At 32.3% G+C, this 15,068-nt stretch overlaps 2 protein-coding genes across 2 annotated transcripts; both read right to left on the bottom strand.

Annotated features, from left to right (window-relative positions):
* Window positions 1–6,254: 6,254 nt before the first annotated feature.
* J3458_014547 (uncharacterized protein) lies at window positions 6,255–9,623 on the bottom strand. The gene is made up of 4 exons (XM_066120617.1): window positions 9,399–9,623; window positions 8,337–9,318; window positions 7,171–8,277; window positions 6,255–7,102 (listed from the first exon to the last, which is right to left on the bottom strand). The coding sequence occupies exons 2-4, from the start codon at window positions 9,238–9,240 to the stop codon at window positions 6,936–6,938; spliced, it is 2,178 nt and encodes a 725-aa protein (XP_065974452.1). The 5' UTR covers window positions 9,241–9,318; window positions 9,399–9,623; the 3' UTR covers window positions 6,255–6,935.
* A 1,481-nt stretch (window positions 9,624–11,104) lies between these two features.
* On the bottom strand, window positions 11,105–12,468 carry J3458_014546 (uncharacterized protein). The gene is made up of 3 exons (XM_007817796.2): window positions 12,363–12,468; window positions 12,132–12,302; window positions 11,105–12,069 (listed from the first exon to the last, which is right to left on the bottom strand). The coding sequence occupies exons 2-3, from the start codon at window positions 12,196–12,198 to the stop codon at window positions 11,549–11,551; spliced, it is 588 nt and encodes a 195-aa protein (XP_007815987.1). The 5' UTR covers window positions 12,199–12,302; window positions 12,363–12,468; the 3' UTR covers window positions 11,105–11,548.
* Window positions 12,469–15,068: the final 2,600 nt, after the last annotated feature.

Raw genomic sequence — 15,068 nt, 5'->3', positions numbered from 1 at the left:
ACTTTTATAAAATAGTATCTCTATTCTTTAAAGTACTTAATAATAGCTATAAGTTCTTTATTATAAATTCTATAATTAAGTTTAGATTTATAGAGTTTCTTTAAGAAGAATGTAATTAAGTGTAATCTTTCTTAATTATCTTATTATTTAAGCTATTTACCTAATATAAAGTTTAAGGCGTTTATTTTAAGCTTATAAGATTTATTTTAATTAAGTGCTTTTAATATAAGTTTTAACGTAATTAAATCTTTTATCTTTTAAAATACTATAGCTTTTAATTTATTCTATTAAAAGCTAACTTCTTTCTTTATTAGGTTTATAAGAGGTTATAAAATATCTTTATATTCGCTTAAGAACTTATAGTAAAAGTTTATAAATATTATAAATCCTTTAACTTCTTTTAAATTCTTTAATATAAGCTATTTCTTAATAGTTTTAATCTTATTTAAGCTTATTTATATTTCTTTATATATAAGTATATACCCTAAAAAGTATATAGTATTCTAATAGAACTAGTATTTTAAGGCTTTAACTAAGAGTTTATTATTTTATAGAGTTTATAGTACCTTATATATATATTATTTATATTTCTTAAGGGTATTTAAATAAATAAGAATATTATTAAGATATATAATTATAAATACTTTTAGTTATTTTTATAAGATTATATTAATTATTCTTTAAAAGGTTATTAGTACGTTAATAAGCTTAAAAGGTATTATTAAATATTCGTAGTATTCTTTACTAGTTTAAAATGCTATTATTTACTTATAGCTTTCTTTTATTCGTATAAGGTTATAGGCTTCTTTTAAGTTAAGTATAATAAATTATTTAGCTTTTTTAACTTTATCTTTAATTTCTATTATAAGCGGTAATAGGTATTAATTCTTAATTATAATTTTATTTAAGTGTTAATAATTAATATATAATTATAGTTTCTCGTTCTTCTTTAATACTTATAGAATTAAGTATTCTATTAAGGACTTTAATAGAATACTTATAGAATTAAGTATTCTATTAAGGACTTTAATAGAATACTTATAGAATTAAGTATTCTATTAAGGACTTTAATAGTTATATATATCCCTTTTATAATATATCCTTTAAATACTTCTTAAGCGCCTTATTTTACTTAGGGTTTTAAGAATAAATTTTATTAAATATTAATTTAGTATTAAGCTAAAGTTTAATCTTATAGTTCTAGTATAAATACTCTAATAATTCTATTTCTAGCTCTCTATTAAATAGCTTATTATACTTTAAGTATTTCTTAGGAATCTTTATTATCTTAGCTTTTAGCTCTCTAGTAATTACATATATTTCTAAAGGCCTATTATAGTTTAAATAAGGTGCTTTTTATAGGCTACTCTTAGCTTTATAATTATATTCTAGTAAATTCTATTAAAGTTAACTAATTCTTTAATTAACTCGTAGATTACTTACTTATAATTAGGGTATTCTTAATATAATATTATGTTTTAAAATTACTATAATATCTAGTATAACTTAATATTTTATACCTTATATATTAACTAAAAGCTACGTAACTTTTATATTAATTACTTCTTAGCTATACTTTACTATAGTTTCTTTTATAATTGTAAGTTAATAGGGCTTATCTTTAAGTGTTTAAGATAATTATAATCTATTAATAAGATTTAATAAGATAAAATTTCCTTATACTCTACTATTAATTATTACTTAAATCTTTTATTCTATTATAATTATATTAATTATAAGGTATACTATACTACTAATATTTATAATATATAAAAACCTATTAAATCTTCGTTAAGAAATTGGTTTTAATTATAATAATAGCTATTATTTCTTAATTTATTAATTTTATTCTTATATTATTCTTTAACGTGTTATTCTAGGCGCTATTATTAGCGGTTATCTTTTAATATATTATTAAAGCTTTTTTAGTAATTGCTTAATTTACTATTTATATTAATTAAACTTAAGCTAAGTAAGTTACTTATAGTTATATAGTTCCCTTTCTTCTTATATTATAAGGTTATAGCTTAGGTAATATATACGTTATTTTTAATATAATATAATTTTTCGTTTAATATTTTAAAATTAGTTTATTATAATTTTAGTTATATTATAAGGGTTATTCTTTTTCCCTTTTATTCTTATAGAAACTATTTATTACCTTACTTATTATTAAGGTACGTATAATAATTATTACTATAATAAAAGGTTTAATTAAGGAGTTTATATTTAACTTTAAGTTTATTTTTCTTAATTAAATAACTTTCTTCTTCTTAGATTAATTTTAATAAAAGTTTACTTTTTAGTAAAAGCGTTTAATATTTTTAAAAGTTATTAGGTATTAGTTAGGTTTTAAATTTTTAATCTTTATTTAAACTAATATTATTTATTAACGTGTAGTTTTCTTTATTACTTATTATACTAAGATTTTACGTAAATAAGTTTTTTTAATTTACGGTATAAAGCTTCTTATCTTTAGAAATTAGCTTTTATAACTTTTTTAGGGCTTTACATTTATTTATAAAGTATTTAATCTTATTATAATTATAATAAGTCTTTCTCTTTTTCTTATTTATAGCGTTAAGTTCTATAAGTCTAGTATAGTACTTATATACTATTAATATTTAACGTGGCTTATTATTATTAGGTTTATTAAATCTAGTATATAATTTAAATTTCCTATAACTTTTTTTATAATATTACTTATATAAATAATTATTTACCTTAATAACTATTTTAATAAAGTTATTAAATAACTTAAAATAATCTTCTTAATAAATATTATTCTTTACTTTTTCTTTAAGTTCTTAATAAAAGACTTTTATTTTAAGTTTAATATTTTAATTAAGTTTTACTATAATACGTTTAAATTTCCTAGCGTAATAAGCTATAAATTTAATTTACTTAAGTTAAGTAAGTTATTATATAGCTTTCTTATACTTATTAGGATTTTTAAATGTAATAAGAAGTTATTTCTTAAAGGTTTTATAATTAAAGAAGATATAAATAACTTTTACTTTAACTTTAACACTATACTTAAAATATACGTAAAGGGTTAGCTTTTATTATTCTATTACTTTTCTAGTTAAAAGGTTACTAATATAAAGAATTTATAACTTAAATATTATATAGATTTTTTCGTTAACTTATAGGTAAGCTTAGGCTTATATAAGAAAGTTTCTTATATTACTCTTATAATTATTATATAATTTAAGCTTAAGAAATTTTAGTATATTATTATTATTAATAGAGAATATAAGTATAAGATTTTAAACTATTATAAGTTTCTCTTCTTATACCTTAAGTTTTTCATAAAGATTATTTTATTAATTAAGAAGCTATTAATTTTACTTCTTAAGCTTAATAATCTTATTATAAAGATACTTTATTATCTTCTTAAAGTTAATAGTCTTTTCGCTTAAAGTAAATATCTTAGAAGTTATTACTACTTAAAGTTTTAAGGTAACTTATTAAATAAAATTAATTAAAATATAATAATAGCTTAGGTTTTAAGGTATAATAGGTTTATTTCTTAAAAAGTAAGTTAAGTTAAATACTATAAAGTAGCTTTTAAGTAATATTATAATAAGGCTATTAAGAGTATAACTCTTAATAGTAAAACTATTACTTAAATTAATTAATAAAGAACTAAACTATTTAATTATAAAAATACTTTCTTCTTAAGTATTTATTTATCTTTTTATTATAATTTTAAATTAATTAACTTAACTATTAATCCCTTTAAACCTTAATTAATTAGCTTAAGGTTTAATTAATTTAATTCTCTTTAATTAATATATTTAAATATTAACCTCTTTAATTACCTCTTAAATTACGTGGCTAGTTACGTGCTCTTACCTTCTTCTTATACCTATGGGTTATGCCTATCCTAGCCGGTACGGTCCCGTCCCGTGTCTTATATAGTGTCGTTCGTAATACCTTAACGCAACCGATAGAATTTAAGCACACAAGGGAATTGGCTATCCCGTGTGGTACTAAATATATTGCGATTCTCTGTCTTTTTTTTGTGGTAGTCTTAGCGATAAGGAAATATGTCTCCGTAGTTGCCAGCAGAGCATTAACAAGAAAACTACATTTTCAATTTTCAAAAAAGCTTAAATAATTAATAATAAATCTAAAAAAATACTTGAATTATAATAATAAATACATAAATTAGCTAATATTATAATTAATTAGCTTATATAAAGAGTGGGCCCTACTAGCTTATTATAAGCTTAAAAACTAGATTATATAATTTTCTAAAAATACACTATACTATACTATACTATAAAAACTATAAAATGTAGTTTTTTAAGTTTTAAGCTTATAATGCTATATAAAGACCCACTTTTTTAATATTAGCTTATAATATAGAATTTATACTAGTTATTCGTAAAACTTATAATTCTATAACTATTTTATTAGATTTAATATAATTTTTATATTCGAAACTAATAAAACTATAAAACTACAAAACTACACTACAGTCAATGCTCTGGTTGCCAGAGACCGCACCATCCTCTGACACCTAGATACAGTGAGTGCATGTCTGCAGATGCCCCAGCCTCTTCCACACTACCTAGAAGCGATGGGGGACCTGTTCAATGTGATCAGACATCTGGAACTTTCCATTTCAAGTGGTCGGACTGCGCGGGCTCCCTCGGTCCCCACGGTCCCGACGGGTTAAATTATATGGAGTAAATACTACCTAGGTACGTACCTAGATACTTTGTGCAGGGAAAAACCACACAAGATAAAGGATCGTAAAAGACAGTCAAAATATCAGTCAAAATATCAGTCAAAATATCAGTCAAAATATCAGTCAAAATACCGGTTAAAATACCGGTCAAAATACTAGTTGAACACAACAGCCACGAGGGCCAAGAAGGTTGAGGTTCTATTTTTCTAGGAAGGCTCTAAAAAGCTAGTTATATAATTGTGTGGCACGTGACATATCACGTGTTACGGCACGTGACTAAAGGCCACATTGCTAGCTAAATCGAGCTGCGATATGCGGCCGAATTCCTCCACACAATACCTAGTACGCACGCGGCCCCTAGTTCTAGTAATAGTATAACTATTATAAGATAAGTCTTAAATTATTATTAATTATTAAAAGTCTTATATAATAAGTAAAAATTTTTATTTAATTATCTTATAATAAATAATAGTTAAAGAATAATTACTAGAAAACCTTTTAGTATATTAAGAAAGATAAGTATTTAAGTATTTAAATATTACTTTACTTAAATATTTAAGTACTTATAAGTTATTATAATATATTAAAAGGTTTTTTAATAATTATTCTTTAACTATTATTTATTATAAGATAATTAAATAGAATTTTTTAATTAATATATAAGACTTTTATTAATTAATAATAATTTAAGACTTATCTTATAATAGTTATACTATTACTAGAAATAGAGGCCGCGCGCGTAGGTAGGTAGGTTACTGTAGGTAATAGGCGGCAGAGCATTAACAAGAAAACTACATTTTCATTTTTTAAAAAGCTTAAATAATTAATAATAAATCTAATAAAATACTTGAATTATAATAATAAATACATAAATTAGCTAATATTATAACCAATTAGCTTATATAAAAAAGTGGGTCCTTTTAGCTTATTATAAGCTTAAAAACTAGATTATGTAATTTTCTAAAAATATACTATACTATACTATACTATAAAAACTATAAAATGTAGTTTTTAAAGTTTTAAGCTTTTAATGCTATATAAGGACCCTCTTTTTTAAATATTAACTTATAATATAGAATTTATACTAGTTATTTATAAAACTTATAATTCTATAAGTATTTTATTAGATTTAATATAATTTTTTATATTTAAAACTATAAAAACTACAAAACTACAAAACTACACTACAGTTAATGCTCTGGTAGGCGGGGTGTATTAGGGGCGGGTAATAGATTTTAGTAACTGTTACTAGATTTTCAGCTATAATAAAATAGCTTATTTAAGTTTTTTATTTAATATATTAAATTTTTTAATAGCTGATAATAATTCAAGACCTGTCTTGCTGTGCTATTACTAGAACAACGGGCCGCGCGTGTCGTAGGAGGTACCTAAAGTAGGTCGTGTAGGGGACATTGAGACCCTAGCCCATGACTCTCATGGCCCTTTCGACGCGTACTGACGAGTCAAAAAGAAACCCTCATAGGTAAGTCCGTACGAGATCTCAACAGCCTGTGGCACCGGACCCGCCGTCCAAATGAAGCTGATACGCCCGCAGCTTTATAGCCACCTGAAAGACTGTGAATTTGCAGTTGACGTCACTCAGAGGTATGCTGTACAAAGGAAGTTGTGAAAAAGGTCAACTTGTCTAACTAGATCTTTCGTCCTGCCCCTACCTATTCTTGAAGACGACGACTAAGATCGCAAGTGCTGGTCAAGCCTCTTGGGATCACACATTATTGTTTTTACTCATGTCCCCAGGATGCAATTTAGCCTATGCCCTTCGCTTAGGTCTGGCGCAGCCCAACACAATCACTGGCTTTGTACGCGCTGAATGACGACGTTTTTTTTTTTTTTTACCTATGACTCTTCAACCTCTCGAATCCGACGTTTAACTGAGATAGTAATAGCATGCATTATATCCCCTCACGTGCTTTATAGATCTTCGTCGCATCAGAAAACTATGTGCAGCTCTAAATTACCGCGACTAGGCCATATTGGAGTTCCGAGGTGCTCCCAACACAAGACGCCGTACCAACATATCCAGCTGTAGTGACCCATAGGTAAGAATTCCTGTTCATGCTGGTCGCTATCAAAAATTGCGAAAACTCCTTCCGAATTGATTTTGCAGCGCTCGACCGTTGTTTGAAGCATGAGGCCGTCTCATTCCACACTATGTCGCTATGAATGGCGGTTGAATGGCAATCCCATTCTTGTCTTCCGGACTGGATATCCCATCTCAAAGAGTCTTGACTTCCGCAGTCAAGGCTTCTGACACCTTTTGCGGTAAATCGGTAACGGATTTTAAAGTAGATTCAAATACGGACAACTGTTCCTTTGTCCTGGGACTCGAGGGGTCAATTGTTAGTGCAGAATGAAGACATCGTAGCGCAGGGAGGAATTTCCCTGCCACCTGTTAGTTATACTTTGATCCAGAAAATAATGGCTAGCTGGCTTGGGTCATCATCACTCACGTCGGCGGATATAAACCTCGAATCCTGCATGCTGAGCGTCGATACTCTTAGGGCAAGCCTGGAGTAGTGGACTGAGAAATCTCATCGCCTCGCCGAGAGGGTCTGTGGTAGCAGCAAGCTTCAAACCTAACGGATCATCGTCCTTCTTAGCTTCACCACTTTGAGTGCCCTTGTTTGGGTCCTGCTTGGCCTGCTTCTCGGCCGACTCTCTCTCCAAACGCTGAAGTTCCTTCTTCGCCTTCTTCGCTGCCTTCTTCTTCGCCAGTACATCATCTCCATTTTCACTGCCAGTTCCATTGAGCCCATTTGTAGACGCCTTGTCTGCCATTTCTACATATAAGTTGATGGCATCAAGTGCAGCCCGTGAATAGAAAGGGTGGTCACGGATATGGTCTTCCCATTGAAGCATTTCAACATAGGCTCGGATCTGGCCTTTTCTAAGGGAGAAGCTGTGGAAATCGAATTGATCCTCTTGCCAAACATCAAAGATGTTAGCCACGGCATGAAAGCGTTTAAGAGCCAGGCCTATATTTCCTCGTCTAGCATAAGCCTCCCCGTCTTCTGTCAGATACCAGACGCACTGCATATCCAAAAGATCTGCTAATGGCCCCCCTGTAGTGTCTGCCCGTGTGAACAAGCCGACGGTCTTGAGCGCTCGATCGTTTTCATTGTTTCGAAGTTGATATTTTGCAGCCTTGCTGTTGATATAACGGTCTTTGAGATCGAGCTTTCGCGCTATGTCCATCATTTCTGTAGCTTTCTGAATCTCACCGCTGTGCTTTAGGATCCTCGCTTTTGTCATGTGAAAATCGACGCTCTTGGGATCCTTTTCGATGGCCTTTTCAATGTAGCTCATAGCCTTGGTCAAGTCTCTACTGAGATGGTAGTTATAGTGCTGAGCTAAGAAATAGAGTGCCGCGGCTTCTCCCTTGTCCTTACTAGTTGATACCGTGGACTCAGACTGGAGGTACTTTTCCGCAAGGGAAGCCAGGGCATTCTTTTTAACCGAATCAGAGTACATATGCTTCAAATTTGCGAACGTGGAGGGTACTCCCTTGTTCAGCATTAGCGTGAGGTAGGCCTCAGCTGCTTGGTTGAACTCATCACCTATTTCTTGTAAGCCACCATATTGAAAAAGTGAAGGGTCTACAATGAGTTATACTAACCGGAGAGAAAGTCTAGGGGAATTCGCTTGGCCGCATCACATCGGGGGAACTTCTCTGCATACTCATCATACAGCGCCTTTCGTGCCATGAAACCATTTTGGGGAATTTTCAAAACAGATGCCAGCTTCTCGTAATACATTGCATGATCCGGATTTCGATCGAGCAGCGCTCGGTAAGCTGTAGCAGCTTCTTCATTCCGCCCCAGCTTGGCCAAGTATTCGGCCCTGCTTTCCATCACGGCCAGCCGATCCAGGTTGTGCTTACAGGCAGTATTCAAATGTTCCAAGGCACGCCCATAGTCTCCTTGCGCAGAAATCAACGAGTTTTTATACATGACTGCCTCTGAATGCTCGACATCGTTACGTGACGGCGTAGCCTTGAGAGTGCCCTCATAGGTTGTCAAGACATTTTCAGCCTCGGGCAGATTGCCGGCGAGATGATTGGCTATGGCAAGAGCAGTCCAGTTCTGGCGGAGCTGCGGTCGAGCTTGAAGCATGGAGTTGCGGCTGTGAATATACCCTTGGAAATCCCGCATTTGAATCTGGAGAATTGCTAGATCCCTCTGGATCTGTGCCGACTCTGGTTCCAACCTGAGAGCAAACTTATACGCCTTGATTGCTTCTTCGAAATTCTTATTCGACCGATAGAGTAGCCCGTAGACGTGCCAACAAATATGTGACTTCATATCAGCGGTCAGTGCTTCCTTGGCGAGAGCAAATGCTTCCTCGGTTTTGCTCTGGCTGTTGAGGATCAGGGCTTTCATGGCCATTGTGTCTCCATGCTTCGGGTTCTTCTTCAAAATTAGATCTGCAGTTTTAAGCCCTCGCTTGTATTGTTTGTCTTCATAGCTGCGGATGACTTGTCGGAATTGCGCCGCTTCTTTCGGCGCAAGTTGCTGCGGCATGGTGACGATGATGCGGGCTACTTGTTCGGGTGATGTGAGCTTCGGCACAGACGGGAGAGAATTTGCAGTTGTTTAATGCTATACGCGATCTTGAAGTTAGAGATTGACTTGACTGAAAATTGGTTCCAGGAATGCTCTATGGTTTAGTAGCTACTGACGCATGAGCAACGAAACTGGGTAGAAGGGCGCTGGGGAGGATGGTAGTCGACAGAGTGAGTTGCCCAACATCAACTTGATGGCATGTGATTGGAATAGTATCACAATTGTTTCTGCACCGACCGAGAACGGGAATATGTCCTGGCGATATGCAACTGCCGTCAAATGGTGCGATAGCGGACAGGCAGGTATTAATGCATTAATGTTGCGGTGGTAAGAAGACCAAGCTTTTTGGCTCTGTAATCGGCGGATCTTCGGATGAATCTGGTGTATCAACAGGGCCAGTACATGCTCAAAGTTGTGTGGGCAGGTGGGGTTTTCAACCAGAATGCCACACACACATTGACATCACGAGTACTCGGGCCACTGGTGACCACTGCAATGCTATTAGTCTCTGGCAAGATGCTTACTTGAGTACTTAGATGTCTGGTACGCTAGCACGAGCATTTTGCACCAGACCCTATCATTAACCGAGTAGCCTGCACATGTACGTAACTACCTGTCGCCTTTTAATTCGCAAGGTACCAATTACACGTGTCAATGAGCCCATTTCAATGAGCAATCAGAGCCCTGTCCTGGATGTCTAAGACATTATTAGCCTTGGGTTAGGAGTCTGCCTCTTATGTTGACGACAGTGGCACACTAGAAGTCTGTTAGAAGCCCCACTTTACACTAAAACTCAATCCAGACACTCTTTAAAAGAGTAATTAATAGTTACTTACTAGTAATTGTTGACTAAAACTTCATAGAGATATAATTTAAAAACTAAATCTTGATATTACAAATTAATATAACTCATGGTGTATTGCGTGGTCTGTTGCGGTTCTCTGGCTTAGGTACAGTTAGACACATTGTGTTGCTCTCACTGAGCCTCAACTGATGGAGTGCTTGCACGGATAGGTCGAAAAACAAAAAGAACTGAATATAATTTTAATATAGTCCTCTGATATTTTAAATTTTAATATGCACGTAAGCTTAGAAACTGTCAAGGACTGGCCTAATAGCGCCATCCATGATGTCCCGACCCAGTATACCGTACATATGTAGCGGCAAAGGGGTCTGGCACGAATTGAGCAAGCCGCCCACGACCTCGGTTCAATTGACACTATACAGCCAATATAACAGGCAAGGTCGGGCTCTCGCCCAGACCATCACAGAAGCTCTTATAACGAGTTTTGGTAAGGTGTTCACTGTTACGTGCCGAGGTGGGATTCGACCAATGTATCGTCGATTTTGGCGTGTTGAGCCTGGGTTCGTCACATGGGCATTAAGTGTAAAACTTGTCTTTTAAGATATGTATTATCTTAATTTGCCCTCTTTACCTGCTGTTAGGTTTTGCCTCTTATAGGTCGTTTTTGCCATGCGGTGGCCTTGTTCCGACTGGTTCGTCACATAAAGCTCATGAAAGGGATAATATTTTGCCACTACCAGTCAAACAACACTAAAAATGGCGATTGCTTTTGACTCGTGAATACACCTCCTGATCACACATACAGTCGCCATTCGAGGTTGCTAGCCCCAGTACTGACATTAGAGACTCAGAATGCCGATGGTGAAAGGAAAAAACACAAAAATACCCAGGCAATACGTACATTGTTTGGTATAAGGTGCCATTGACAGTGCTGTATTCCTCGTCATGCATCAACGTGTTCCGTCTCAGACGTTTACTAGCTTCTGGTCCATGATTATGCAGCAACCCAGTGGTTAGGGCGCTTATGTCCAAACTGTCATTTGCTTGTCGTGAGACTCATGTCTTCAATTCTACTGTGCTAAATAGTAACGCCTGATTATAATGTGACATGAGTAATTAAATGAGTAGTGGCCTATTTAGTATATATGTGTGTGATATGGTTGCACAAAGGCTCCATATATGTATATTCATGTGGCCCGGCCCCTTTCCAGAGACCCCTTGTAATCAATCGATTATTCCCTATCCTGTACTTCGTAAGGGGCTACTGGTGACGACGATTATAACGATGGGTAGCATATAATAGCCCTGATCCATGCAAGATATCTCATCGAATCCTTCGTGCGACTAAGAAGATACGTGTTGCGCCCTGTTGTACATAAGATCTTCAACAACGATTATCTTCTTTGAACGCAGGCTTTGAGGCAGTAGCAAAAATCATCTCATTCAGATCAATCCGCTGGGTCAATTACTCCTAGAACCATTATCAAACCCACATGTCCTCATAGCGTCTTGCCAGGTATTCTGAGGAGAATAATTGCATCGCTCTTGAACAACACTCCAAGTACGATTGCGTATTATTTCTTCGACGCCACGTTCTTGGCGGATAAAGCTGGCCAGAATCTGGGTTCGAGGTTCCCGGAGAAAAATTCGGCTCGAATATGGATCTAGTCGCTCATCTACGACTCCTTCACGATCCTTCTGCTTTTCAATGTCTCGTAGGGTTGCCTCTGGGTCATTAGGATCAGGGCTAGCCGCAACAAGTGCGCAGTAATTCAATACCTCAGTTCTGGCCTGCCAGGCTGGAAAAAGCACCGTTGTCTTGAATGATTTGCAAACCTCAAGGCCTATAGGTCGTGAGACGGGAGCAGGAGTTCTCTGGGACGTTGAGCTAGGGTCGAATCCAGCATGTGAAGGCGTAACCAACGCATTCAGGTTCTCTGTAATGGTATCGTCGACAGCCGATCTCGAGAAACGAAGAAAGTCTGCAAGCCGGTCAGCGGAGACTGCTATTAACGGTATACACATACGAAAAGCTGGAACATACCACGAAGAGCCCCCGACGAGAAGCACAATTGTGGCGATAAGCTTGGTCGGTGTGGGAGCTCAGTCATAATGCGTGGTTGACGCGATTGTAATGCCTGGGCGGCAGCTACGGAAGCGTCGCCGTTCGAGGCGGCCGATGTAGATTTCCAAAAGATATCCAGTTTGTACGGTACTTCACGAGGTCGTTAAATGAAAGAATTCGATTTTGGGCGTAGTTATTTCTGAAGCATACCTCCAAGGTATGTTGGGTACGTCGCCGAAGTTCTCCAAGGGTGAGTAGACGTAAACGTTGGAAAGCAATCATCGGTAGCTAACTGTGCAGGTACCCTCAATCAGCCGCCATGTACCTACGCGCGCGGCCCTTAATTTATTATCCCTTTGATTGTGTTAAGGCTCCAGCGAGGTCACGAGCCCCACAATGCCCATGCTGATAGCGGGTGACTATAAGGCGACCCGTTAATCGCGTTAGGGCTGTATTGAGTTAAATGTAGTGGCTTGTAAAGTATTATCTTATAAGTACTTTAATTATCACTTAACTTATTAGTAATTAAATGTACCTTCTTAAATTTAGCATCTCATTAGATATATATCCCTGCAGATACCCGACTGGAGCCTTAACACAACCAGAGTATCAACAAGAAAACTACATTTTTAATTTTCAAAAAAGCTTAAATAATTAATAATAAATCTAATAAAATACTTGAATTTTAATAATAAATACATAAATTAGCTAATATTATAATGAATTAGCTTAAATAAGAAAGTGGGTCCTTTTAGCTAATTATAAGCTTAAAAACTAGATTATGTAATTTTCTAAAAATATACTACACTACACTATACTATAAAAACTATAAAATGTAGTTTTTACAGTTCTAGGCTTATAAGAGCTTATAAAGACCCACTTTTTTATATTAGCTTATAGTAGAAGATTTATACTATTTATCCGTAAAACTTATAATCTTATAAGTATTTTATTAGATTTAATATAATTTTTTATATTCGAAACTATAAAAACTACAAAACTATAAAACTACACTACAGTTAATGCTCTGAACACAACCAAAGGGATTACTAGAATTAAGAGCCGTACGCGTAAGTACCTACCTAGGTACAATCTAACCCCTGTAAGTGTTACGAACGTCACTGCACGAGACGCGGGAAGCTAGGCCGTACTGGCAAGGGTAGGCATAGCCGCTAACTAATAAGGATATTAAGTTACGTGATAGCTTATTAGATCATGTAAATAATCTAACGAGACGGGATTATTAGGATTATTAGGCGATTTAAATAATCTAGAACTATAATAAAGAGATAAACGAGTACTTAAAAAGGGGGTATTCCTATAGTTAAGTAATTTAAATCTCTATTAATTAATTTAAGTAATAGTTTTACTATTAAGAGTTATACTCTTAATAGTCTTATTATAATATTACTTAAAAGCTACTTTATAGTATTTAATTTAACTTACTTTCTAAGAAATAAATTTACTATACCTTAAAATCTAAGCTATTATTATATTTTAATTAATTCTATTTAATAAGTTACCTTAAAACTTTAAGTAGTAATAACTTCTAAGATATTTACTTTAAGTGAAAAGACTATTAACCCTAAGAAGATAATAAAGTATCTTTATAATAAGATTATTAAGCTTAAAAAGTAAAATTAATAGCTTCTTAATTAATAGAATAATCTTTACGAAAAACTTAAGGTATAAGAAAAGAAACTTATAGTAATTTAAAATCTTATATTTATATCCTCTATTAATAATAATAATATATTGAAATTCCCTAAGCTTAAATTATATAATAGTTATAAGGGTAATATAAGAAACTTTCTTATATAAGCTTAAGCTTATTTATAAGTTAACGAAAAAATCTATATAATATTTAAGTTATAAATTCTTTATATTAGTAACCTCTTAACTAAAAAAGTAATAGAATAATAAAAGCTAACCCTTTACGTATATCTTAAGTATAGCGTTAAAGCTAGAGTAAAAGTTATTTATATCTTCTTTAATTATAAAACCTTTAAGAAATAACTTCTTATTACATTTAAAAATCCTAATAAGTATAAGAAAGCTATATAATAACTTACTTAACTTAAGTAAACTAATTATTTAATTAAAAGAATTATAATATAATTATATAAAGAAACGCTCTTTAAAAAGATTAACGTTTTATTAAAAGACTTATATTAATTACTTTTAAGTCTTATAACTTTAATAAGAAATAAAATTAATAATTATATTAATAGTATTAATAATATTAAATAATATAATAGAAAATTAATAACCCTTTTAAAAAAACCTATTAAATTTACGAATAAAAATACTTTAAGATTAAATAAAGTAATCTTAATATTTAGTATAATATTAATTATAAAAAACTATATTAAAAATAATTAAAATATAATAAGAACCTTAAATAAAGAAAATAATATATCTTTAATAAGTGTAAACGTAAAACTTTAAGTATTACTTATAAAAAGGCTTTAAAATATACTTAAATTAATTAATTATTAGATTAACTTTTAAGTAAACTTAATTTTATAGCTTAAAGAGATTTTTAAGTATACGTAAAAGTTATTATACTTATAAGTGTAACTTAATTATAAGAGAGCTTCTCTTATATATATCTTAATAAATAATAGCTTATAAGAAAATATTATTAATATAAAGTTTACTTTATAAGTAAATTTAAAGATATATACGCTTATAAAGAATATATTTATAACCTTATTCTTTAATAAAATTATATATATATATAAGAAGATAAGAACTTACCTTTACCTTAAAAATATATAAACTTTAATTTATTTATATATTACGTTAAATATTATTTATATTTTATTAATTTTAAGTATATTATTTATAAGACTTACTTAAGTATTATTTAATTATAATAAAAAGAGTAAAGAGTTACTTATTTAATATAAATTT

The sequence above is a fragment of the Metarhizium acridum genome (genome assembly GCF_019434415.1).
Source record: "Metarhizium acridum strain ARSEF 324 chromosome Unknown scaffold_320, whole genome shotgun sequence".
NCBI lineage: Eukaryota > Fungi > Ascomycota > Sordariomycetes > Hypocreales > Clavicipitaceae > Metarhizium > Metarhizium acridum.
This window is presented reverse-complemented; position numbering and strand designations above follow the sequence as displayed.

Bases quoted from the DNA above. Each gene is read 5' to 3' on its own strand.
- J3458_014547 (XM_066120617.1), bottom strand. From the start codon at position 9,240: ATGCCGCAGCAACTTGCGCCGAAAGAAGCGGCGCAATTCCGACAAGTC. The intron at 8,278-8,336 runs GTTAGTATAACT...TACAAGAAATAG, and splicing joins TCCCCTAGACTTTCTCTCCG to GTGATGAGTTCAACCAAGCA. The intron at 7,103-7,170 runs GTGAGTGATGAT...AACAGGTGGCAG, and splicing joins CGAGGTTTATATCCGCCGAC to GGAAATTCCTCCCTGCGCTA.
- J3458_014546 (XM_007817796.2), bottom strand. From the start codon at position 12,198: ATGACTGAGCTCCCACACCGACCAAGCTTATCGCCACAATTGTGCTTC. The intron at 12,070-12,131 runs GTATGTTCCAGC...ACCGGCTTGCAG, and splicing joins CTCGTCGGGGGCTCTTCGTG to ACTTTCTTCGTTTCTCGAGA.